The sequence below is a fragment of the Delphinus delphis genome, chromosome 12, assembly GCF_949987515.2.
Source record: "Delphinus delphis chromosome 12, mDelDel1.2, whole genome shotgun sequence".
In the NCBI taxonomy this organism is placed as follows: Eukaryota; Metazoa; Chordata; class Mammalia; order Artiodactyla; family Delphinidae; genus Delphinus; species Delphinus delphis.
This window is the reverse complement of record NC_082694.2, coordinates 35,579,706-35,606,986: the sequence shown is the minus strand read 5'-3', so window position 1 is coordinate 35,606,986 and position 27,281 is coordinate 35,579,706. Positions and strand designations below refer to the sequence as shown.

Sequence of the window (27,281 nt, the reverse complement as noted above, 5' to 3'; positions counted from 1 at the left end):
AAATTGAATATTTATTCTGTCCATTTCATTTTACAATAATCTTACCACTTATTTTTGTACCGTGTATTTCAATTGCCTGTTTAGTGAAAATAAAGAAACCTATAATTTTTGGCTTGTTTTAGCTTAAATTTTACCATTGAATTAAAGACCCCACCATGAAATGCGTTGCCAACAGCCACATCCCAAGCCCCTAAGTAAAGAATGTTTTGGCTGCTAGTTCAACCCCAAGGAAACAATCTTTCTTTGACTTCTATCACCTTAAAATGCCAGTGTTACTAGCAAAAGATTTTTGTTCCCCACAATAAAAACCAACCCTAGGATCTTTAAGGTCCTGGTTAACAAAATTTTCACGTGTGCAAAATTCGACTGAAATAAATATATTTCTCTCATTTATCATTCCCACCCAGCATTCCTGTTCTCAGCTAATTTTAAGAGATAATGATTTCTAAAATTAGGGCAAAGAGTAAATTTCCTGCGTTCTACTTCAATGCTTTAACTCTCCTCCAACCTACACAGCTGTGGAGGATAAGAGAGCTGACATCTGACTCCAAGCATGGAAGAAACAATATTAGCACACGTTAGTCTAATCATCTGCCACTTAGGAAAGGTGTGCTGCTTTCCACCTCTACCACAGAATTAAAATGTTGCTCAATGAAGCCATTTCAAATGGTTTTAGAGAAGGATCAGAGATAACGGGCTAGATAGCATACATCTCCCTGAACCACTAAACTTGGTTAAATCCCTATGCAGCACGGAAGCCTCCCTAGGTCATTTATTAGTTATATTATCTGGAAAGCATATTGGATGCTGCTCTAAGATAGGTCTACAATGCCCTGGTTGCACACACAAATGGCTGTTTTGAGTATAATGCAAGGCTCTATTTCCCTTTAGCCATAAGAATTAAAACAATACTTATCACCATATATTTGATATTACTTCCAATAAGTACAATATTTATTAAACATATCTTCAGTTGTTTTGTTACATAGTGTGCAACAAATTACAATATTCTGCAGCCACAAATTATATGCAGAGTATGAAGAAACTATTAATCAGATAGTGTAATCTTTCTGTTTATAACTCTACGAGGAAGAACTAGCAAATCAGATCTTACATATAACATCTCACTAAACTTTATGCATGGAAAGTGACAGACACTGGTTGTGCTGTTTGATACAAAATGGCTGAACTTCATCTTCAGAAGACTAAACCTGACATCTAAACATGCCAATATAAACATCAAAACAAAATATATTCTAACCAACCACGGGAAACAGTCTGGTATCAGGAAAGCAACAAGGATTACACACATTATTTTATAAACCAGCACACAAAGGTTTAAAACAGTTCTGAAAATGAAGTTAGCTGTCTTGAGTCAAGGGAATAAAAAAAAAGTCAGTATTGACCATTTACAATCTCTGACCTTTGTGGAGACGGTAAGAATCTGTTGTAGTGCAGCTACATACAGTACAATTCAGGCAATTTTGTTTTTTTCACTTGGGTTCAGATTGCAAATTCATTGCTGTGAGAAAAGGATGGAGGCAAATTTTAGCAGCAACCTCCACCTGACTGCTTGACCGGAGTGCTCTGAATTTTAACATTGGACTTCTCTGCACCACCAGCTGTTGCTCCAGGACCCATTCGCTTCTTAATCTCAGCTGCCATTGTCATGAAAGACTGTTCTACATTCGTTGCATTCTTAGCACTGGTTTCCAAAAATGGAATTCCAAGGGAATCAGCAAATTCCTAAGAGAATATATAAGGCACAATTAATTGAAAAATCTTTTTCACTTAGTGCATTTCATCATCTGAAATGGGGATTGATGAAGGACTAAGTTTACTGAATCCAAGTAGACACTGCACAAATTATTACTGTCCAAGTATTCTGGCGCATGTATTTTTAAAAGCTAAGGCGGTTGCGGCCCTTGTGTGACTCCATACCCATATATAATTCAAATTCAGCACCTTCCAATTCAGTTTGAAACTCAAACTTTAAACATACCTTTGCTGTTGTGTAGTCTACTACTTTCTTTGTGGTCAGATCACATTTGTTCCCTACCAACAACTTGTTGACGTTTTCACTGGCATAACGGTCTATTTCCTGCAGCCACTGTTTAACATTATTGAAGGACTCCTAAAAAGATAAACATTTTAAAGAATAATATAGTTCTGGACACAACTGTTCTAATGAAGCAAGTGATAAACAGACGCATCTCTCCTGACCTAAGACGAGCTAGTGAGACAATCTAGCTACAAAAAAAGAACTCTTAATGCTGGGAAAGAAGTGAACTGACATATTAAAATGATACATACGTACATGAATAAGAAAACAGAATTTTAAGGCTTGAGGATGAAAATGCCTTATCTGAGAGGGAAATACAGCTCAGCATTAAACTACAGCTCAGGCAAATCGAATTGTTTTGGAGTATGCCATTTATATGCACTACAAAACCTGGTTTTTGAAACGTGACAAAATTTTGGTTTATGAATAAGCCTACTAAATGTGAACTACCAGAGATGTCAAAAATCATTAAATAAACGGGTCCAAAGTAAAGATGCTTGTTTTTTCCATAGTCATATTTAAGGGAGGAAATTTTCCATTTTTAAATATTACAAGTCATTACTTGAGATTTTTAAAACTAGCAACATTTTTTTCCTCATGTTGATATCACTCACCCAATACTCCTAATGGTGCTGAATCTAGTCTGTAATTCTAGCTGTCTCCTAATTAGCTATGATTTCATAGTTGAGGTGAGATTTAACATCTCCTACAAGCATTATATATTCTAATTTTCAAAGTTCATCTTTCATTCTTTTCTTTGATGGGCAAAATAAAAGGACCCTGAAATTTTCTAACTTTCTGATCAAAAGAACAATTATGGCCCTCAGATCACATTCTTCACACTACCTCCACATCCCCCTACCTTCTTTCAACAGCTCACCTTTAGCTACTCACTCTCCTCTTAAAATCTTCCTCAAAGCTCATCCTATTTCTGAACCACATACTCCACAGGCAGAAGCCTCTAATCTTACTTTTGGCAATTCCGACAGGTCTAATTACCAGGCAAATTCCTGTTAACACTTGGCACCAAAAACACAGTATAAGCCAAACAATCCCAGTCCCTACACACTCTTGACAAAATGATCAGTTATTTAGTTGATAATAAATAGAACTTGGGTCCCTTGAGAGAAAATGTAAAACCAATTACTAAATTTCCTATTTACTAAAGGAAAATATTAGGAAATTTTGGTTGACCCATTCATTAGGTGTTCAAATGATGTAGGGGAGAAAAATAACAATGTACCTGTCCTTAAAAGATAACATTGGTTTAAAACGTTTTTTATGTCATTCACTTCCTTAGGGGTGGACAAAGTTTTCTGCCATATAAATGATACTAATGGCTTATATGTAAAGTAAAATAGTCTGCTATTTATCAAATAGTAGCTTACTACTTTGTCAGTATAACACAATTTTTCCTGGAGCTTACCTGATCTGTAACATCATACACAACTATGATGCCATGGGCTCCTCTGTAATAACTGGAGGTGATTGTTCTAAATCTTTCTTGGCCTGCTGTGTCCCACTGTTATAAAACAATCAAGAAATCCAAACAATTCCATTAAAACAGAGTTGGGGAAAAGGAGGGAGGAGGGAGAACAGTTTAGTTTACATAGTTGTGGATTACCAGGATTTGATATAGAAACATTAGCTCTCTGTGCTCACACTACTAAATTGCAGGGTAACTGCCAAATACCCGAAGGTTCAGAAGAGAAGGTAGTATCTAATTTAGCTTGCAGTAATGCTACCAATACTATAATTATAAGCTCTTTGAGATCAGAAACTGTCATACTTTTCATATTCTCTACAGCCTTTAGCATTGTGCCAGGCTAGTATGAATGCAAAGACAGGCTGACTTGGTTTTAGGAAAGCTACTGGTCTACTAACACCCCTGTAACACAGTACAACTCTCACACATAAGACAGAATTACTTGCTAGCACAATTTATCATCATGGAAAGCGCTGACAGGACCTAATGCAGATAACCACCCGTCAAGACAGCACTTTAGCCATCTCTGGAACAATTATTTTAATCCCAGGGAAAACAATGTAGGTAACATGATTCCAAATACTTTTATAAAATTCATTTTAAGAGCACTTTACCACACTTCATTCAGGCTCCAACACTGGAAACAAATAACATTGCTACATTAAAGTTCTGGGTTAAAAAAAAACTATTAAAAATACCAAGGGACTCCCTGGTGGCACAGTGGTTAAGAATCCACCTGCCAATGCAGGGGACACAGATTCGAGTCCTGGTCCAGGAAGATCCCATATGCCACAGAGCAACTAAGCCTGTGCGCCACAACTACTGAGCCCGTGTGCCACAACTACTGAGCCCGTGCGCCTAGAGCCTGTGCTCCGCAGTAAGAGAAGCCACCGCACCTCAACGAAGAGTAGCCTCCGCTCGCAACAACTAGAGAGAGCCCGCGCGCAGCAATGAAGACCCAATGCAGCCAAAAAAAAAAAAAAAATCAAGAAACAGATTTTTAAAGCCACAATTTTAACCAGGGCAATGAGAATTTTGTTTAAATTGCTCCTAGACAATGTCCTTTTCTTAAAAAAAATTGTTTAGAAAAGATACCTGCCCCACTAAAAAATACCGGTAAAAGATAACAGCTTGATTGACGGGGAAATAACAGAATGAGTTACTTAATGATTACCATTAAGGAAACAAAAACAAAAAGTGGACTTAAAGCCTAAGACGAGTGGAGATTAAGATGCAACAGCCTTTAGTGGGAAGGAATTGTAAAGTTTTGGAATATATCTGTGAACTTGACATTGATCCCCACTAGTCCTAGATGGCCAAAAAAAAAAAAAAAGTTCAGGAGCACTCAGTGAAATCACTTCCTTTTCTAAGACCCAGCCAACCTAGAGCTGTTAAAAATAAGCTTTAATTTTGGGGAAATTTAAATACAAACTGGATATTAGATAACATTAAGGCATTAGTGTCAGTTTTGTTAGATGTAATAATGGTGGCTACATAGTAAAATAGAGATGCATAATTAGTATTTCTGGAGTAAAGTATCATATCTATAATTTAACATACTGAGAGGGGAGGGCGGGGAGAAGTAATAATGAAGCAAATAAGGTAGTATGTTAACAACTGTTAACTTAAAACAAACAAAAGCCACCATAGTTTCATTACCTTTTTCGTCCAAAGTACTAGCCTATGAGAGTCAGGAGACTAGATCTACTGTATCAGTAAGGAGCCTCAAGTCTTTCAGGATATCCTTGGAGAAGCATGACCTCTGGAGCCAAGCCAACGTGACTTCAAAACATCTTTAGCTTCCTGGATACTTAACTCTAGGGAGAGTCACCTAACAGTTTCTTCGTCTATAAATCCCAGATACCGCTCACTTTGTAGAATTGCAAAGTTTAAATGAACTAATGCTTGTAAAATGCCTAGCACAACGCCTGATTATAGATGCTGCTCAATAAAATGTTAGTTCCCTTCTCTTCTCTGCCCACCAACCCCTTTCACAAAGATAGCACAGCAACAGGAAGAAAATGTTTCTGCATAAATGTTAACAAAGAATTGTAGCTGACTAAGCAATGGCATCCAAAGAGCAAAACTTCTGAGGTCTCCTTGCCACTTGAAAACTCTGCTGACTCTATATCCTAACAGTACCTTCCTCTGTAATTGATCACCCTTTATGTACATAATCCTCATTACCCCTCATAATCACAGGGTAACTGATTTTCCCATGTTTGTCTCTCCCACTGAAATGGGATCTCCTCCTATGGGGCTGTGTTTCATTCATCCCTGCAACCTTGAATCTACCTGAATGTCTGTGTAACGTATGCATTTCCATAAAGCTTCGAAATTGAATAAACCATCACAGAAAGAGGCCTTTCATGGTATGGGACTACACTCTGTATGTGCCCCGCACTGCTGAATGTTCTGTAATCACCAACTCTGATAAAGACTCAGATGGCACACTTGAACAGGAAAAGCAGAAAAGATAATTAAAATATAGATAAACGCAATAATTTTGAAAGATCCAGAAAACTTGGAAGGGTAATTCAAACCAGGCAAGATGAAATGTAACAGGGTTAAAAGTAAAATCCTGCATTTAGATTTTTAATGCCCTAGTCACAAAATATAAGACTTAAAATCAAACCAAAAAAAACAATCAAAAACTTTAAGATCCAAACTAGTAGGTAAAATGGTTATTGAGGCAGCAAATGTAGTAAACGCAGGTTTTCTTTTTATGTCCTTGAATGGACATAAAAAGAAAACGCAGGTTTTCTTTTTTTGTCTTTTTATGTCCTTGAATGTCCAATGGTGAGAAAATGGCATGAGTCCCTGAAGTGTGAGAGGAAAAAAAGAAATTCAGAGTCCGAATCAATAGAGAATTTACCCCATGTAGTCACACAGGCTGGATTATATCTTTGTATTTGATTTTAGGAATCATATTTTAATAAATGACACGATAAAATGTAAGAGCAACCCAAACCCGAATTGTAAAAGGTTCTGAAAACATGCTTCCAGAAGGGAATGACCGACTTCAGAGGTAGAAGGTGTGGTAAGATCAATCTAAATGGCAGGCTGCCAATAGAAAAGAAATTAATCTCTATCAGGCAGCTACAAAAGGCTGAGTAGTAAGAGACAAAAGTTAAAGGAAACTGGCTTTGGCTCAAAATAAAGAATTAATAATAAGAGGTTATTTATAAATGGAACTAGCTGCTTTGAAAAATGGTGAGCTTCTCAGAAATGTTCAAAAAAGGCACCAGATAGGGAAAGGAAATTCCTACTGAAGATGAAAGAAGACTGAGTGACCTATAAGATCCCTTCCAGCCAGAGGAAGTAGCAATATATAAGTGTTTCACAAATACATACCCAAATGTTATGAAGACCAATGATCACACATAACACAATCATTTCACATCAGTAGTTACAGGCTTGGGTGCTTCTTTCTGAAATATTCTTTATGGTGCCAAGCTGGCACTCTACATATAATGGGGAAAAATCAATATGGAAGATACTCTGTTCATTGGTTGAAAGTATTTCAAGGTATCTCTGATAACTACATCCTTGCAAGTCCTAATTTGGGACATCAAGGGTGTTGGTCACTTGTATCAAAATCCACAATTCTTTTGTAATGTACCTTTCTTTTCCTTATCAGAGTCACATGAGAGAACAAAGAAAAAAAATAACCTATCAAATATCCACTCGTCTGGGTGTGTCGTATCATCAGTAACAATTGTATATTGCCTAAAAGTTTACAAAGGGCTTTCACATACATTATCATACACACATACACAGAGCTATAGATTTGGTTCTCAAAACTACCTTATTAGTTACTAAATCAAGCATTATCACACTCATTTTAGAGGTAAGAAACTGAGTCTCAGGAAAAAGACTGAAGTTAAACCCATGACTCTAATAAATAGCAGAATGAAGACAACAAATCCAAGTTTTCTGACTCCAAATTCAGAACTCCTTCCAGTTCAGGGTGTTATCAATTCTATATAAAGAACAGTCACTTGTTTTCTATGTTACCTCATACTAATAGCCAACTCTAAAAGATACCCAGAGGTTTTTTTTTAAGACCATAGGTATGTCCACACTGGTAGTAGCCAGACCCATATTAAGTTTCTACTACAACTGTCTACTTCTAATTCAGGGTTGAGGATATAAGGATGGATAAGGGAGTGAGGACGGCACAGGGACACAAAATATTGAAAACAGAGAGCTATGGGTTACTTGGTTCTGCTAGTAACTGTAGGCAAGTCACTGAATCTCTTAGCATCCATCTTCTGAGCTGTAAAATATGTAAGAAAAGCTAAGTTCCCTTCCAATAAAATTCTACTTTTCTACAAAGTTGGTACATACTATCTAATAAATACTCTTCAACTAAACCACATATGAAGAACCTCTCCTAGGTTTCTTCGAATGTTCCACAGTATTCAGCACAATAAAAAACACGAAAATTGCTCAATATACTTCTGCTATAAGACAAGGTAAACCTCAACTTAGACCCCTTAGACCACACTGATAAAAGCACAAGAAAAAGAACTAGGACCAAGTTTGACTTAAAAACATGTATTTCTCTGCTTTATGAATAGAAAATTCAATGAGGAAGGTAATCTTATATCATTTTTAATCTAAACAATTCTTATTCTACCACTGTCATTAGATGAATGATTCTTAAGATACTTTAATTTTGTTAACATATTAGTAACAAATACACTCTAAATTTACCAAAATAATTTCCACAAAAATTTCTAGTCCAAAAATTACTTACTATTTGAAGTTTGATTGTTTTCCCATCTAACTCTATAGTTCTTATTTTGAAATCCACACCAATTGTGCTGATATAGCTTTCTGTATATGTATCATCCTGAAGGGAAAGAAAGCTAACAATTAAAATGAATGTTCAATAGAGTAAATAAAATATAAAGTTAATTTTTATCTACAAAGCTGATAAACAAAGTTTATAAGGCATAACATGTTGAGAACAGCCACTCCATCCTCTCCTGCACTCTGTTCATGTTCTGAAGACAAAGTGCTATTTAACAATGGTTTCTTCTTCTTTTTTTTTTTTTTTAATGGTTTCTTCTTAAAACATTTTTTTTCAATAGCTATTAATTTTTCCAAACATCTCTTGGCAAATTCTTTACATACATCACACAGAGAAAGGTTTTATATTTTCAATGATTATGAAAGATTTTTCTAATTTTCTAATCAGTGGAACTCTTGCTCCTCCCCATCCACTTATTCACCACAAAGCTATGATCATGTCACTCTCCTGAAATTTTTTACAAGTCAATTTTATTTCTTAGTTTTTTTAAACAGATATAACTCACATACATGAAATTCACCCTTTTAAAATGTACAATTCAGTGGTTTTTAGTATATTCAGAAGGTCGTGCAACCATCAGCACTATTTAATTCCAAAATTAATGGCTTCATTCCTTTTCATGGCTGAAAAATGGTACCCTGTATGGATATACCACATTTTGTTTATCCATTCATCAGTTCATGGACATTTGGGTGGTTTCTACATTTTGGCTATTATGAACAATGCTGCTGTGAACATTTGTGTACAAGTTTTTATGTGAACAATAAACTTTTAAACTTTTTAGATTACACCTTTTTTTTAAAATTGAAGTATAGCTGATTTACAATGTGTTAATTTCTGCTGTTCAGCAAAGTGATTCAATTATACGTATATACAAATTCTTTTTTTTATTCTTCTCCATTATGGTTTATCACAGGAAACTGAATATAGTTCCCTGTGCTATACAGTAGGACCTTGTTGTTTCTCCATTCTATATATAATAGTTTCCGTTTGCTAACCCCAAACTCCCACTCCATCCCACCCCATCCTCCCCTCCCCTTGGCAACAACTGTCTTATGTCTATGAGTCTGTGTGAACTATGTTTTGAATCGTGAATCAAACCAACTATAACACCACACTTCTTAGACAACTAGGGAAATTTATTTTGTTAAGTCCACAAATGTATTTAATAGGAAAATGTCCAGTTCTTAGAAATACATATTGAAGTATATAAGGGGAAAATGACACATCTGGGATCTGCATTTGTGGCACTCCCAACAAAGAGAAGGGGAAAAAGGATTAAATGAAGCCAGTGTAGGGAAGTCTTGATAATGCTGAACCTGATGTGTACATGAGACTGAAACAAAGATCACTAAAGAATAAAATGTGATCAAAGAAGAGTTCCAAGTGGCTGGAGGTAGCTATGCTGACTTATCCTCCACATATATTCACATTAATGCATACATAGAATCACTGGATAAAAGGATACTCTTGAAGCATTGACTGCAATTTGACAAAATGCTCATCATTAAATTCAAATTTTTTACTTGTCTAATAAGCATCAGGTACTATAGAAAGTGGATAGAGAACAAAATGAATGCAATAAACATTCATTCAGCACTCGTACATGCCACTTACTTTGTTAGAAATACTTATAAATGCTGTTAGAATTCTTATAAACCCCTAAATGACCCTCACTTGCGCGCCTCTGAACCATTGCACATGCCCTTCCTACTGTCCAAATTCTCAGTATCTCCTTCTCCCCACTCCCAAGCTTTATCCCCCTACTCCCCAGTCCCTGGGTCACATGACAATTTTTATTCATTTTTCAATTCTGAGCTCAGGCAATACTGACTGTCCAAACATTCCCCAACTATTCAGCCAATAGTTAAGAGATTCTTCCCTCTGTACTCCCAAAGCTTATACATTTATCACACCTTTTGCAGCTTGTCTCTACTTCAGGGGTGTGAGAATCAGTATTTTCAAAATGCATCCTAGGTGATTCTACTGTGTAGGTAGTATGAAAACCTATGACTTAGGTCAATAGGCATCCTGCAAAGAATTTTCTTTGAAGCAAAAATACCTCAGGCTATAGCCATTTTCCTCAAGAGAGGCCAGCTTCTTCCCACCTACCTAGAATTGCTGATTTTTTTTGAATTGCTGATTTAATACTAGGAATTATTCTTAATTTTAATTAATTTTTAATATTTGCCAATTTAATAAAAGTTAAGTGATATCTAATTTTAAAGTCCTTTAAATACAAATAAAATTGAACCTTTTTTTTTCATATTTATTGGCAATTTGTATTTCTCCTTTTGTGAACTGCCCGCTCATGTATTTGCTCATATTTCCATCAGGGCAAACATCCTTTTATTATTAATGTGTAAGTGTGCTTTATATATTGAGAATATCACCCCTTCCTCATATATATTTTTTCCTAGTACCATTTGTTTTCCAACATTTTTATGTGCTCAGCATTAATCTTAATGCAATCAAATTTAACAATCTTTTCTTTCCTGATTTTTTTTCTGTGTTAGAAAATACTTTCACACAAGATTAAAGAGCCACCTAGGTTTTATTCTGGTACTTCCATGGTCTCATTTTTTAACTATTATATATAGTGAAGTTTTATACATATATATATATATATATATGGGATTCATTAATATCACTTATATCATCAGAAAAGTCATATTAAGTATTTGAGATGCTGTCAAGCTTGCAGTGGTAAATTTTAAGTTTTCTAAAATTCTAATTTTCCTTTGAAAAGCTTGAATTTATTACAGACAGCAAATGCTGTTAGATATTTTCCTTGAAGTGATAATGTCTGTTCATCTGATAAAATGTGTACCCAATACTCAATTCTACATAATTATAGTTTGTTAGTTGTTCTTTCAAGTAAAAAAAAAAAAAAAAATGTTCAATGAAAAAAGCAGCTAGTTTAGCTCAAAATGGAAACAACTATACAAGTGCTTTTCTTTCCCTTGAGACAACCAACATATTCCAGTCTTCAGTAAAACTACTTTATGCAAACTCCTCATTTCTTCACACAGAATATTTAAAAAAAGAATACTCGAGGATCAAGATTTTATTAATTAATCATTTTTAGAAGCAACCTAAGTGTCCATCAACAGATTGAATGAATAAATGTGTATACATATACATACAATGGAATACTACTCAGGCATAAAAAACAATAAAATTTTGCCATTTGCAACAACATGGATGGACTTGGAGGGTATTATCGTAACTGAAATAAGTCAGACAAAGACAAGTACTGTATGATATCACTTATATGTGGAATCTAAAAAAATAAACTAATGACTGTAACAAAAAAGAAACAGACTCACAGTTTGTTCATAGAGAACAAACTGGTGGTTACCACTGGGGAGAGGAAAAGAGGGAGGAGCAAGATAGGGGTAGGGGATTTAGAGGTACAACCTACTATATATAAAATAAAAAGCTACAAGGACATACTGTACAACACAGGGAATAGAGCCAATATTTTATAGTAACTATAAATGGAATATAACCTTTAAAAATTGTGAATCACTATGTTGTACACCTGAAACATGTAATATTGTATATCAACTATACCTCAATTTAAAAAAATATGAAAAAAATTAATCATTTTTACTGTTTCATCAAAGACACTCTGAAATGAAAATGGTGTTTTTCCCCACTGTGAGTGAACAGAGGTAAACACCAGGACTGTGAGTATAATTTGGGGCTTAGCACTACTTCAACATGGTGCTAATAAGGCACCGGCAGTTTTACCCACCACTGCTTTTGCATCATCAGAGCAAAGATCAATAGAGTGAAAAAAGGCAAATGTCTTTTGCCTTAGTACTAAGTAATTATTTATTTAGTAAATACTAATGGTTTAGTGTTATTAGGAAAGTAGTTTTGATCTCCTGGACCCCAAGACGGTCTTGATAATCCCTACTGGTCCATACTCTTAAGAACCAATGATCTAGACAGTGAGAAGGAAAACATGCTAAATTTAAAGGCAGCTGATAAGACTATGAATAAGACTGTAGATTTTATTTATTAGGTTGAAAGTTACTTATCAGTTTGTAAATTTCAGCATATAGAACACTATGCCATTTTCAAAAGAATTTTGTACCAGGCCCTGCTTTTTCTTTTTATTCTACTGAAGTTTTACTTGAAGATTTGTTTTCCATCAAGTCACTTTCAACACAGACCTATTATTTTCCCCTTACCTCACTACTTATGTTGGAATGAAACACTGATCTCCAAGAAGAGTATTAGACACTCTGACTTTATAACTATACTTTGCTTGAATTTCTTTGAAGAGCAACAGCATTTCTTCTATTTAAGAGTCTAGATATCACTGGGGATGTACACTTGGAGGCTTTATATATAATATATAAATTCTGGAAGAGTTAATATTCTGAATAAAACTGTTTAAACTTTTGTCTCCCTAGAAAACATAAACAGCATTAATTTCTTTAAAAGCATTTTGATTTCAACTTACTGCAAACCTAAGAAGGAGGCAAGACTTTCCAACTCCAGAGTCGCCAATCAGAAGTAACTTGAATAAATAATCACTGCAAAGAGAAAAAGAAAATCACATTAATAAAAAGCATATTGTATTTTAAGTTCTACAGCAACAAAAATACAGCCAAGAATAACAGCTCACCGAGGAAGACTACAGCTCCTGAAAAGCCCATGAACGGCCTAACAGAAGACCAAACTGCAACAAACAGCAGGAGCCCTTTTGATGAATCACTGAACATGACAGAATTATGTAAAAATAAGATAGGCAATGCCACCCATGATCTCTAATATCAGCTGAACTTCCACTGCCAAGCAATGAATGAAAGGAAACATAAGTGATATGCATTCTTGGAGGGCCGAAGACCTATGCTAGAAAAATCCCACTCTTCTGCAATATTAGAATACCAGGAGTTAACTTTTCATTGTTCTTGCCAATGAAATGTATCTCTCCTTCAAATTCCAATCTAAAGTCATTATTTCATAAGAATCCTCCAACGAAGGGCTTTTATGATCCTTCCCTAGCATCCACCTGGAATTCTCTCCCTTTAAAATGGATCATTTAACTTCTGAAAGTCTGTATTATAAATATCTTAAACTGGAGATGCAGTAAAATCAAAGGCTGTGTAAATGCACAACTTTCCCAACATTCTAAGCTTGTATTAAAGCATTCTTTGGAAAACACTGAAAGCTAGGCTACGTTTATGCACCTTTACCGCTGCCAAACCTAACAAAAAACCATTCCCAGGCACGGACATATATACACTACCAAATGTAAAATAGATAGCTAGTGGGAAGCAGCCGCATAGCACAGGGAGATCAGCTCGGTGCTTTGTGTCCACCTAGAGGGGTGGGATAGGGAGGGTGGGAGGGAGATGCAAGAGGGAGGAGATATGGGGATATATGTATATGTATAGCTGATTCAGTTTGTTATACAGCAGAAACTAACACACCATTGTAAAGCAATTATACTCCAATAAAGATGTTAAAAAACAAAACAAAACATTCCCAGGAATTTTTTCATGAACCTGAAGACAACAGACAGTCAGCCAACGGTCTCCAAAGGAATCTCTCATAGATTGTTCCCAACTCTGACCAATTCTGTATGTTCTTTTTTTTTTTTTTTTTGGGTACGCGGGCCTCTCACTGCTGTGGCCTCTCCCGTGGTGGAGCACAGACTCCAGACACGCAGGCTCAGTGGCCATGGCTCACGGGCCCAGCCGCTCCGCGTCATGTGGGATCTTCCCGGACCGGGGCACCAACCCTGTGTCCCCTGCATCGGCAGGCGGACTCTCAACCACTGCGCCACCAGGGAAGCCCTCTGTATGTTCTTTTAAAGCAATGTCAAAATGACAACAAATCCAGAATTCACAGATTTTTTTTTCAGAAGATATACATGATTCTTAATTTTCTTCCTTGTGATTTAGTTAAAAAAAAATGCTATGTACTTAAAGTGAACCCCAAGTATCACTTGCAAATGAAGTGTAGATTACAATTATCAGATTTACATGTAAGCAAGATGTTTAGAAGTGATTATCTCTGTGAATATTAATCAACTGTTACCTAGGTTTATACAGTGATATGTATTACTTAAAACATAGCTTTCTGGTTTTACCGAATTACCATAGTACACTTATTGTTCCTAATTATACCTAAAGGAAAGAATTTTTTTGAAAATCCAAAGTGCCCTAGTCAGCAGCAAAATAAAGGTCACAGAAGGAAGTAAGCTTTTAAATAAGTCATTAGGAAGAGCTGATTGAAACATAGGATGAACTTAACAACTAACATCCTTTCCAGTTGAGATCCTAAGGAAAAAAGGGGGTAGTGGGGATAATGATTATAAAAATTTACTCTTAATAAATTATTGGTACCTAATACCAAACAACTTTTAGTCAATGCAGTTGCTGTGCTGACTCACTTCAGTACTACTGATAGCTTTCTCTTTAATTAGACCAAATGAATTCTTAAGAATGCTGAACACTGAACATTAGCAATGAATTTACATTTCAGTCAGCAAGAAAGAAAATCACACCACCAATACTACTACAATTACTTAGTTTTTAACAAAAATTTTGATACAACAAATGCCCTGAATTAACCAGTTTCCCTCAGGACAGTGCCAGGCATCCAGTAAACACTCAATAAACATCCTCTGAATCAGTGGTACTGGACCCCTTTACAGTAAAAGACAGCACTGGGCCCACATATGCTGCCTGTGGTATCATTCATTACCTTAAAGATCAATTTCTCTCTTTCAGAATAACCATAAGGCTGTAAAAAACATGAAAGCTTCCTAACTGTGCTACAAGTTACATTATGATTTCAAGAAATTAGTAGTCAATTTTTTTAAACTTACTTTTCAATTATCATTCTTTTTAAATTTTACAAGCGGCGTTATTTTGAAACGTTATTTATGAGTTCCTGATAATTTAAGGCTCAGAGCCATTGTAAATAACATGAAGAGTTGAGCACTCTGTTCCAAAATGAATCTTGTCAAAGAAGGCTATTTTGTTCTCTCCCAAACCATCAGCTTCACTAACACCACAAGAGACGTGGAGGAGAATGGCAAACAAAATCAACTAACAAACTTCTTGCCTTATTGAGTTCACACACCAGGAGACTGTGATCAACAGCATGTTACCTGCACTGGAACGTTTTAAATTACCTACTCCTATAGTACCTTATTTCTAAACTATTAATACACAGGATGTACAAGAGAATTCATATTTGAGATCACTTAAAGACATTTCTGTGACTATATTTATAAAACAGAACACAGTAGAAGTGTTGATAGGAAATATACAAATCTAAAGTTAGAAAGCTCAATATCAGAATTCTGGTACAAAGAGTCAAGAATAATTTAGCAAATAGTAAGACTTTAAATGTACTTTTCTTTTATTCTCAAGAATTTGGATTAAGTTTTCAGTCTGCAATACCATTTTGACTTAAGTGAAAAAACTGAATTATATCAGTTGAGAAATCTTTATGTACAACTGTAATCACCACTCACCTAAATCAGATAGTTCTAGTAAATCCTATCCACTGTTCCCAATCAGAATTTCCTCAGGTCCTTTTCATGACTAATTTACTATGACAACGACACTTCATATTTTCTCCCCGTAAGTAGTCTGGAGTCTGTTTTTCCCCACTCTTATGTTTAACATACCTATCTGTGTGAAGGTAAACTGACTTATTCATCCAAAATATAACACCGTGCCTTTTACAAAGCACTGTGCTAAGAGATCAGAGAACATTTTAATTTTGCGTTTTTAATCAGGTCTCTTTCATTGTGAGAAACACCTAAAGAATATCTATAGCCATACTTGAGTAACATTTTGGGCAAAATGCTAGAGAAAAAAATTTACAGGGACATGGCATATTAAAAGGACAGACACCAACCTCAATGGCCAAGGCAACAATCTGAGCCACAAAGTAAACAATCATGTACTGGATTATAACCCAAAGAATAAAATAAATATCCATGAGTCCATAAGTGTATAAATCATTAACTAAATAAATACGAGAGGAGAGACAACACTTCCTTACATGAGGATTCCAACTAATGCATGTAGAAGGGATGAGAGAAATAGAAAATCACTGGTAGATTAACTGCTACAGGCAAGATCCACTGATGAATGCTAAAATTAGTGGGTGAAACTTCAAGGAGACTTAGGATATTTGCACGGCCTCAAAATTTGTCCCCCCCAAATATTTATTACTGCAGTGGTTTTAACATATGCCCACAAATTCTTTGAACACTCCTCCCTCCAGGAAGTGGAGCTTAGTTCCCTTCCCCTGAGTGTGGGTTCTTAACGACTGGTTTCTAACAGTGTGTAGAAAGGGAAAAATAGTAATTTTACACTGGAGAAACCTGACAGATGCCACCTTTACTAAGTGATCAACGTGAACATCACCAGCAATAAGTCATATTGATGTTATGTACCTTCTGATATGATGTAATGAGTAGAGTGCTTCACCTCTATGGTATTTCTCTCCAAATCCATAACCCCAGTCTAATCATGAGAAAACATCAGACAAATGCATACCGAGGGAAATTTACAAAGTATCTAAACTCTTCAAAACTGTCATGGTCATGAAAAATAAGACTGAGAAACTCACAGACTGAAGGAGGCTAACATGACATAACAATTAAATACAATATGGTATCTTGGATTAGGTTCTGGAACAGAAAAATGACATTAGTGGAAAAACTGGAGAAATTGGAATAAAAGTCTATAGTTTAGTTCATAGTTTACCAGTGTTAATATCTTAATTTTGATAAATGTACCATGGTATATAAGATGTTAATATTAGGGGAAGCTGGGTGAAGGGTATACAGGAATTCCCTGTACTACTTTTGCAATTCTTCTGTAAATCTATATTTATTTCAAAATAAAAAGGTTTTAGAAAAACAAACTATGAGGACATTAGTGAAATAGGTACAGTCTCGTTGAAAAGCTAGCCCCTGATATTTTTTAAACATGAGAGACATATTTTGTGTTTTCTCGAGTTAAATCAACAATCATAAATCATGCTGGATTCTGTAAAATAAAAACTTTGCTTTTGAGGCACAAGTATGTTTTGAGAATATTAAAGTGGAAATAATTCAGTGAGAAAGTAAGACAGTTAAGACTGACATAGATTAAGGCTCGATGGAAAGGGGCAGATTCAACCTTTTAATAATTGGATGGTGGAATGTCAAATATGGTAGCAAGTGAAAAATTATTTTTGCTATCAGTTTCTCCTTAAGTCTACTCCTGGTCTACTTCAGCAATACTCTAGATCCTCTATTTCCATTATTTATGATCTGAACATAATCGTGATACTCATGCCATTTTTGCATGTAAGCATTAACATTTTCTATACCTTAAAAAACATCACTATTGAGAGAGCATGAAACAATATTTTTAAAAAGTTACCAAAACCCATTTTGACTCAAAATTCTATTTAGGTAAAATGTTTTCCTTTTTAATGAAGTTACCAAACTACATCTATAAAATATGAAGTAGGAGATGAATCTGCTTGTTGCTGAATCTAAAATACTACTCGGAATTCTATAATCTCAAAAGAGACTACTACATGATACTGTTATGTAAAAAGATTACAGACTATGTTTGTCTAGTATAACCCATTTTTGTTAAAAAAAATTTGTACACACAAAAGATTTGGGGAAAAATGGACACGTCTAAATTGTACGATTACACTCAATCTTTTCTTTATATTTTTTAAAAAGTCTGCAGTCAGACTGTATTACTTTTCTAACCAGAAAAAAAAAAGTCATTTGAGGGGAGGAAAAACTTTTAATCAATGATTTATTCAATGACTGAACAACCTTACAAGTTCTTTCAGCATACCTGTCCGAACACAAATGACATCTAAGTAGGTAGAGTAGGTCAAGGTTGTAAGCAGACAGCACTGGCACATTCCCAATATAGCCACAAAGATATGAAGTCAACTTTTTGGATTAAATAAGAATAAACATTTTTTTCTTCTTTTATGAAACAAAATTTGGATTACCAGACATAATTCACCTGTCAATGAATGTAAGAGATAGTTGACTGACATTAACACAAGTTTCAACTACCCTTTGGAAACACACCAAGGAAGACAAAAGTAAACAGTGGAGAACTATATAATTGTTTTTATCCAAACAGTACCCCCAAAATACAAATTTCATAGTGTCAGCTATAAGTATACCTTAGAAAAGGCCTGTTATATTAAAAAGTTCAATGGAACCTAAATTTGTTCTCTTTCACCTAGAACAAGTTCACCTGCATGATAGGAATCATTTAGTTTTTATCTTTTTATAAAATCATACTTGAAAACACCCTAAAACTAAGCTCACATAACAAATTTAAAACAAAATCATGGTTATGATATTATGATATAGTGGCCAAATAAACTTGAATTCACTTTTAAACTATACACTAATCTATTAGTCTTTGGGGTATGGAATGATTAATAAAACTTGAGCTGCAATAATTGTGCTTGACATCTACTTTTCTTCTTCACTCACTTTAAGTATGCTCCACAGAACACAATTCAAAATTGACCATCAGGGGACTTCCCTGGTGGTCCAGTGGTTAAGATTCTGCACTTTCACTGCAGGGTCCGTGGGTTCTGGGCAGGGAACTAAGATCCCACATGCCATGTGGTGTGGCGGCAACAGCAACAAAATTGCCCATCAGGCTGGATAAAAGAGGTAAGAACTTTTAGTTACTTCATATGCTTCTATATCATTTGAATTTTACAGAGTACATATTACTTTTGTGATTAAATTAATAAAAAAAACTAAATAAACCTTCAGCTATGGACAAAAGCAGCCTGTTAGTCAAATAAATAATTACCAAGAATCTGAGAGGGCAACAGTCTTTCCTCCATATTTAAGAAAACAGCCAAGCAATTTTTAAAAAACTCTCCCCATAACTGACCCCTAAAACTACATTAAAAAAAATATTTAGAGACAATAGATTAATTTTCCATGTTCCACTTTATCTCTGTTTAAAACAGTGTTCCAAAAATCCAAAGCTGGAATTCTGAAAATGAGGGAAACTTTGGTTGTTCTGAAGAAGTAGTAAGCCATACAAGAGGACAAGAGAGTAAATGGTCTTACCACGTAGATAACAGCAAATATTTAGTGAAAAACGCACCAAGGAGGGGCTGTAAGTGTCCATACCTCCTTACCTTTCAAAGCCTGCATGGGTTTTAGACCTGGAAAGAACTGTATTTGAATTCAGGCTTCATCACATACTAGCTACAAGATCTTGAGGTAAGGGTACTTAATCTATCACTATGAGGCTCTATTTCCTCATCTGTAAAAAGATTCAATTAGCACTCTCTACCACCCAATTAGGCTCTGATCAAGATTATAAATATTGCCTCTAAAGCATTTAGCACAGTGTCTGGTACAGGGGCACAATAAGTGGCAATTATTATTATTTTTCCTTCCTCCCTCCAAATCAGGATGCAACCTAATGAAAAATCTCAAGAGCTACAGACAAAAACTTTGAAGCTATTTATCCAAAGTTTCAGTACAGATGATGGGTGACAAAGTATCACAGGAGTTTACCAGTATAATCTAAAGTAAAAGTGTAAAAATTACCAGCTAACAGTTATAAGTACTATGATCACAACTCCCGAAGTCTAGCAACACATGAAACAGTAACACGGTCTGCAGCAAATGTGCCTGCCTCTCCAGGAAGAGACAGGCAATCTCTGCTTTACTTGCTTTTCTCACAGAAAGACATCCATGACTTTAAGGCCCCAAGTATAAGTATTCAAGAATAGTCATGAGGGTAGAAAAACTGAGAATGGATAAGATAATTAACTTCACGCCTAGAGAAGCTTTAAATATCAACCCAACACAAGATGTGAAGAAAGTCAAAGGGCCATTCACAATACATACCTCACAAGCCCTTCTTAACATTTTTAAAAAGGCCTCTCCAATCACGAATTTTAGACATAATTGACCACAAAAATGCTAGTCGTCTAATTAACTGGCTTAATTTTAAATTCCTAGAAGTTAACCACACACACTAAACTGGAAACAGCATACTTGGACTGTAAAATCACAGGCCCTTGAGTTAAAATTCCAATTCTACTGCTTCCTCTGAATGCCCCTGGGCAAGCCATTTAACTCTTCTCTGGCTCTGATTGCTGTAAAATTAGGACACTATTTCTTCATACTATTAGGGGAAATAATGGACATACATAAAATTTCTGAGTAGTGGTGGGAACTCAAATTGTTATTTGTTGACCTTATCCCAAGACTAGTGTCAGGGCTTCTGGAAAGTCCTCCTCAGTGCTCTGTTCCTCTCCAGCTAAAGCAATATAACTAAAACTTTGTGTTAATAATAGAAATCCTAGGCCCCTTCTTCAAATCTTTTGCACTATTATGCCATCTTATTCTTTAAAAATATCACAAGATTTAATTTCTGCTAATACTGTTAAATTGATTATGCTTGTTTGAGCCTGAGTCATCTTAACTGGTAATCACCTGGGAGCAAAGTCCGTGTTTTATAATTAAAAAATAAAAACCCCTCAACTCCTAGCACAGTCTAACTGATAAAAGAGAAAGAAAGGGTTGGCTATTTTCTTTACCAAGCTTTTTTTCCCAGGGAAATCAGATTGTGTGTGCGTGTGTGTGTGTGTGTGTGTGTGTACATTCATTGGAAGATTTTAAGTATCTGTATTGAAAACATTTTTCAAATAGACAAGGTCAGAGATCAATGTGTAATGATTAAATGTGTTAGAAAAACATTAAGATTGAAACCACCTGCATATATATATATTACATATATTCTTACATATATTCTAACATCCCTTACTGGAATACACGTGTCAACTCCTGCATAGCACTGTACAGTTTACTCTTGAGACTCAGAACGGAGGCGGTACTAATCACGTTATAAAGAAACAGGCTCAGGGCTTCTGTGGTGGCGCAGTGGTTGAGAGTCTGCCTGCCGATGCAGGGAACACGGGTTCGTGGCCCGGTCCGGGAAGATCCCACATGCCGCGGAGCAGCTGGGCCCGTGAGCCATGGCCGCTGAGCCTGCGCGTCCGGAGCCTGTGCTCCGCAACGGGAGAGGCCACAGCAGTGAGAGGCCCGCGTACCGGGGGAAAAAAAAAAAAAAAAAAAAAAAAAGGAATAAATGCCCTAAATCAAGTTACTGGAAAATATCTATGGGCAGAGTAGGAAGGACAAAGAACAATTCCACTTAAGTACTATTGTTATTCAAAGAAAATACATTCAGACAAGTTAAATCCATCACTGTTCCTAGAAAACTTCAATTATATAATTCACTCAATTTCCTTTGTAAAGATCACTAGTTTGAGATGCAGACTGCATAAAATATCCTGGGTAAAGACCCTAGCCAAGTAGCTGGCACAAAGAGTAAGCACTTGTTAAATAGTAGCTATTATTATTAAAAACAATGTTTCCAAAGAGTGGTCACCTTTGTGAGCAAAGGTAACACTACCTGTCAGAATTGGGAATCTATAAACATGGAACAGAGTAAACAACTGGAACCTATCAACAATCTTGGATTTAATAAAGTGGGGTGTTCTGACCAACTGAGCCATCAGTCACAAAAGTACCAAGGAATATTTCATTTCCTACCTCTCCTTTGTACCCTATTTCTTCACATGTTTAAGTCAGTAAACAAACCAACAAACACTTGTTCTCTTGTTTCCTAAGGCCTCAGGACTATTTTTTTCCCCAAAATATCATTACACCATTATCCTTTTATAATCTGAAACATCAAAGGGTGGTTCCAAAGAAAAGCCAAGACTTTGGTTTTTTTCCCTAAATTCTATTCCAGATATCAAAGAAGCAATCTCTTCTCAGCCCCACCTTCTACAAGAAAACAGTGGAATAGTCTGACTGTTCCCCTCTCCCTGTAAGATTAAAAAACAAAAGTGGGGGGGACATTTTCGGTTTCTCTTCATCTTAAAACACTCAAAGTATTTTTTAGCAAATCTTTAAAAATCTCAAAATCTTAAAAAGCATTTTATTTAACCCTGTTTTTATATATTAGGAAAGAGACAAGAGTGGGTAACATTAGCAAAAGGAAGCTATTCTTAACTATCAAAAATGAAACTTAACTATTACAACTACAAATAGTAAAACCATCATATATGTACAATCAAAAGTTGCCAAGGAGAGAAAACACACACGGCCAAAGGACTGCTGATAGGATATGAATCCAGCAAGATGCTTAGCATTTGTTAATCATAATCACTTAGATAAATCACTAAGATTGCTTCTAGAATAAAAACTGAAATATTAAAGAAATTGCTCAGAAAGCAAAATTCTCTTTAAAAGTCAACTAAACAGTCGGCAAGAGAACACTTGATTCTGAAGCTCTTCCATCTTTAAGACAAAAAAAAAAAAACCAAAAAAACCCTTGAATATGTAAGAAACCGTCAACATCTTATACTTTAACCTAATTATGATGAAAAGGAAGAAGAAAATTTTAAATGCAAAATTTCAGTTTCTTTCAATGATCCTTCAAGATCATCCATTCACACAAAACTCTTAAGATGGAAAGTCTATATAGCTACTGGTAACTTACATTACCCAAAGAATTACATACATTGATTCTCTACGGACATTAAATAATCATATTCTGAATAGTGAGAATACCTCTTCTTTAAACTTCTTTGAATTTCTCAAATCATTACCAACACTACGAAAAAGTCATCAAGGCAACCTACAAAAAGAAAATCTATTTTTAGTTGATTTCTGCTTCTTTTCTTATAAAAAAATTCTAACTAAAAATTATGTAAAAGGCAGTAATGATATACTTATTAATGAAATTACACTCTTTCAGACAAATAACAGAACTGATTAACTTGTTTTTACCTTTAAACCCTTAAGTTAAAAGACAGATTTATTCAAAGCAGAGTGCTGACAAAAAAAAAAAAAAAAGTCAGATGTTCCTTGAGTCTACCATAACAGAAAACAAAGTTTAAGAGACTGACTAAAACTTAAGCCATGATATTTTAAAAAGTTAAAAACAAGGTAAGTTTTTTTTTTTAAACAAATTTTTTCTGCATTAACCGATGGATCTAGCCGATCCAAAGAGACTACTACATATAGTTCTTCCTACCGTAGTTAACTGGTATATTCATGATAGGCACACCTACTTTATTCTTAACACACTCCTTGATGAAACGGCCAAAATTATTTTCTTGACACTAAAAAAAAAAAAAATCTGCTAGAAGCTAATGGATTACGAAAAATGCTTCTGATATGAGAATAATGTTAAGTACTTCTTAAGCAGTGTGCTGAAATAATCACTGCCTGCTTTACCACCTAGCTCAGGAAAATCAAAATCTTTCCTCAAATCTCCAGAAAAAAAAGAAAGCTCTGATCCTTTCCATCTACTTTTTCCACCGCTCACATTCCACTTCAGTTGCATTTTGTTTTTGTTTGTAGCATTTGTAATTCAAGTGAGTCAGTCATTAACCTTAATTTCTACCATAAAGATAACGCAGGGCCATCATTTCTCCCAAATCAGCCAAATAACATAGAAAGTAGTAAAAGAAAAAGCTTAAAATTTAATCATTGATTGACATATTTCTTATTCTCCTCACTCCCAAACCAAAAGCTTACAACTTAAAGATCATAAAGTAAAAGCATTCCATAATAAAGCTACCAACAGGTAATCGTATGTCAACCTATATAAATCTAAAATCCTGTTCATTCTGAGAGAACCAAACTTTTTCTTTTGTCAAGAACACATCTTCAGTACCAAATTCAGCAGCACCCATGAAGCAGATTTTGAAAGTTTCTAAAAGGATTAAGATAAATAGTAGATGATAAACCAAAACAAGGAACATTTGGGGGTGCACCTGTAAACATTACCTAGTATACTATTATTTCAAATTAGTATATAAAGTGTATGCTATAATATACATGTATTATAATGTACAATATTGTACCTGGCATATAATAAGTGGCCATAAATGTTAGCTATTAGGATAACACTGTGGAATCATGAAAGGCATTCATCCATTAAAAGTTTTAACTTAAGAAAAAAACATGCGACTTTAAAGTTTAGAACAAGGTTTTAAAGCAAATGGACTTGTGTTTGGGCGATTAAACTGTAAGAATTTCCTTCTTTTCTCTATTTTCCAATTTTGCTCTACTTTTATGATGGTAACAAACTTTATTAAAGATAAAAAGAAGAAACCGCTGAACTCAGATTTCTAAAAATCTGCTTGCTGGTTGCCTTTGTGACCTTCTGTAATAAAATACCACCTCCTCTCACCTTAGTACTTTTCACTAGTGCTTTTCCAAACATTTTTCCAAACTCCTAGGTTATCTTACTTAAGAGACAGTCTAGAATATAAATACAGTAACCCAGGTACAGGCACACTCAAGGCCATAAAAATATACAAATGATTTCTGGGACTGATTCTGTTGAGGTCATTAATCTAGAGTCCTCAAAAGAAAGAATGGTTTGGCACTCTATTTACTTAAGAATTACTACCCTTGCCATTTATTAACCATTCTTCTTTCTTCTTCTCTCTTGAACAATCCTTCTCACTCCCACTGCTTCTCCAAATCTAATGCTAGTAACTCCCTTACTGGTTTGTTTTCTATAAAGTCTTTCTAAACCCTACTAGCCAACCACAATCCCATACCTTCTTTTAAAATCTTGTGGCTCCAATCCATGCCACACATCTGGAACTTGCCATACGTACTGGTATTCAACATATATAAAATCTATTTTTTATATTCCATTATAAGTTCCTTGCAAGTAAGGATTATATTCCTAAATCCCAGCACTACTGGAATGCCTCACATAATGATGTACACCATCTACAGTGCTCTTACAGTTTACCAAATTGTTCTATATATACCTGAGCCTCACAGCTACCCGGATAGGAATAAAGATGACTCCTATTTTACAAAAGGAGAAACAAATTCAGAGTCTAAATCATTTGTCATGGTTCTGTCCAACTAATCTTCAAGATCTATTTACAGTACTAAATATATGTAGCAAATTTAAGAAACTCCTGAACAGAAGACAAACCTCCATAAAATGGAAAATCCATGTGCTTTACTGTTGCCAGGAACTACTAAATTAGGGACCTCAAGTTCAACTCTGCCCAACTATGCATAACCAACTTTGCCCTTGGAGCCCTTGATAAAAAACTGCCAACACAGCAAATACGACACTATTAGAACACTTTCTTCAACTTCTTAAGGTATATAAAATTTTAATAAAATACTATGACTTCTATTTAGAACAAAAAAAAGGGACATTTCAGCATCAAACCACAGTATTACAAAACTTGAAGTCAGAATGCATTTTGCAAGAGCCATGTGACACACACATGACAGTCAGCTAAACCCATGGGCGGACCTTTTAGGGGAAATGTTAGGCAGTAACTGACCAAAGCAGCAAATAAATTCAACATTTAGGTCAAATACTGATCTTTGCTTTAAAAAATTCCTCAAAGCCTTCTGACACTATAGAGGAATACCAATTAAACCTCTTTCAATTATTCCTTAATTTCAATATGCAAACTGTAGAAGGATGTTTTTAAGGGCCATTAAGGAGAACCCAAGAAAGTCTTCCCAAGGAAAGTGAACACCAGTTCCCAGGAAAGGTGCCAGGTGTGTCACATCTGCTGTGGTGACTTACTGAGTAAGCAAGAAAAAGAAATGCATTAACTTTTCATGACACGTCATGGAACCTCATTCCCTATCTGCAAGCATTCAAGTAGGTAATCCAAACCCTACAGATCTATCATAGGTCCCATTCGTTTCTCTTTCAACTTGAAAGCAAAGTCTTCCTTTTAGTTGGTAATATCACAAAGATGTCCCTAGGTTTTAGTGCTGGTGTTTTGTTTTTCCCTTGACCTACACATGGCAAAATGACTGTAGTGTCCTCAAAAAAATAAAAAATTCTCACAAATGCCCAGGTTTTTGGGAAGGCAATGGGACCGCTGAGTTCGCAAAGAGCTCCAGGAAAAAACTAAAAGAGAACTAAAAATTTTAAATCTCTTCTCACCATCTACCCATTCCCCTAAATCCCACGCAATCCTGAAAAGCATCCATATTACCTACAACCTGGCGCGGAGGGTGGAAGAGAGAGCCAACAAGCTCAAGATTTGCAAGTAACGCTGGTTTCCACCCCGACGGCTCTGACAGCTCCGCAGACCGCGGGCGCAGGGTCTAACAGTGTCCTCTAGGAGAGTTCTCCCACCCCATCCCCTCCCTCCCCTTAAAAACAGGCCCTCCTTCAAAAGTCACTGCCTCCAAGAGAAGCTACCCCTTCCCACGACCCCACCACCGACTCCCCGACACCCCAACCCCCTTACCAGGCTGCTCCTCCGCACCGGCCTGGCACTCAGGCCAGGACTCCAACCAGACCGGGTCCAGGCCCGGACGGCTCACCCCTCCGACCCGATCCCTCCCCCCGACCGCCCCTCCTCCGTCAGACAATGGGGCCCGACTCCCCGCCGCCAATCTCTCCTGCCCCATCACCCCCACCTCACCCCGGCCGAGGCCCCCGCCTCCGCCCTCCTCGCCCCCTCTAAGCTTTCCCAGGCTGGCCCACGGACCCAGCCGACCGGCGCTCTCCTGCACTCACTATTCGGGATTCATGCTGGACATGTCACTGCAGCTGCCGCCGCCGCCACCGCCGCCCTTGCTGCTGCAGCCGCCGCCCTGACTCTCCGCGCCACGGGTAGTCGAAGGGAGAGGAATGAGATACGCTGTTCCGAGAGAGCAATCGTCTTCCCTCCACTCCGTCCCCTTAGAACACAATCAGCAGCAGCCACCACTCAGCTATCGCTTCCACCCAAAATGGCCGCCGGCGAACCAGGAAATAGGAAAGCCTTAGACCAAGGGGCCTTTACACAGCCCAAAGGGCGGCCGCACCGCGTGGCATGCCGGGAAA

The 27,281-nt window shown here is 36.1% G+C and overlaps 1 protein-coding gene across 1 annotated transcript; it reads right to left on the bottom strand.

The window, feature by feature from the left end:
* Positions 1 to 7: 7 nt before the first annotated feature.
* Positions 8 to 27,192, bottom strand: RAB1A (RAB1A, member RAS oncogene family). Its single transcript, XM_060026484.1, has 6 exons — positions 26,973 to 27,192; positions 12,845 to 12,917; positions 8,311 to 8,406; positions 3,489 to 3,584; positions 2,003 to 2,134; positions 8 to 1,746 (listed from the first exon to the last, which is right to left on the bottom strand). Exons 1-6 carry the CDS (start codon positions 26,993 to 26,995, stop codon positions 1,549 to 1,551), a joined length of 618 nt encoding a protein of 205 aa, XP_059882467.1. The 5' UTR covers positions 26,996 to 27,192; the 3' UTR covers positions 8 to 1,548.
* Positions 27,193 to 27,281: the final 89 nt, after the last annotated feature.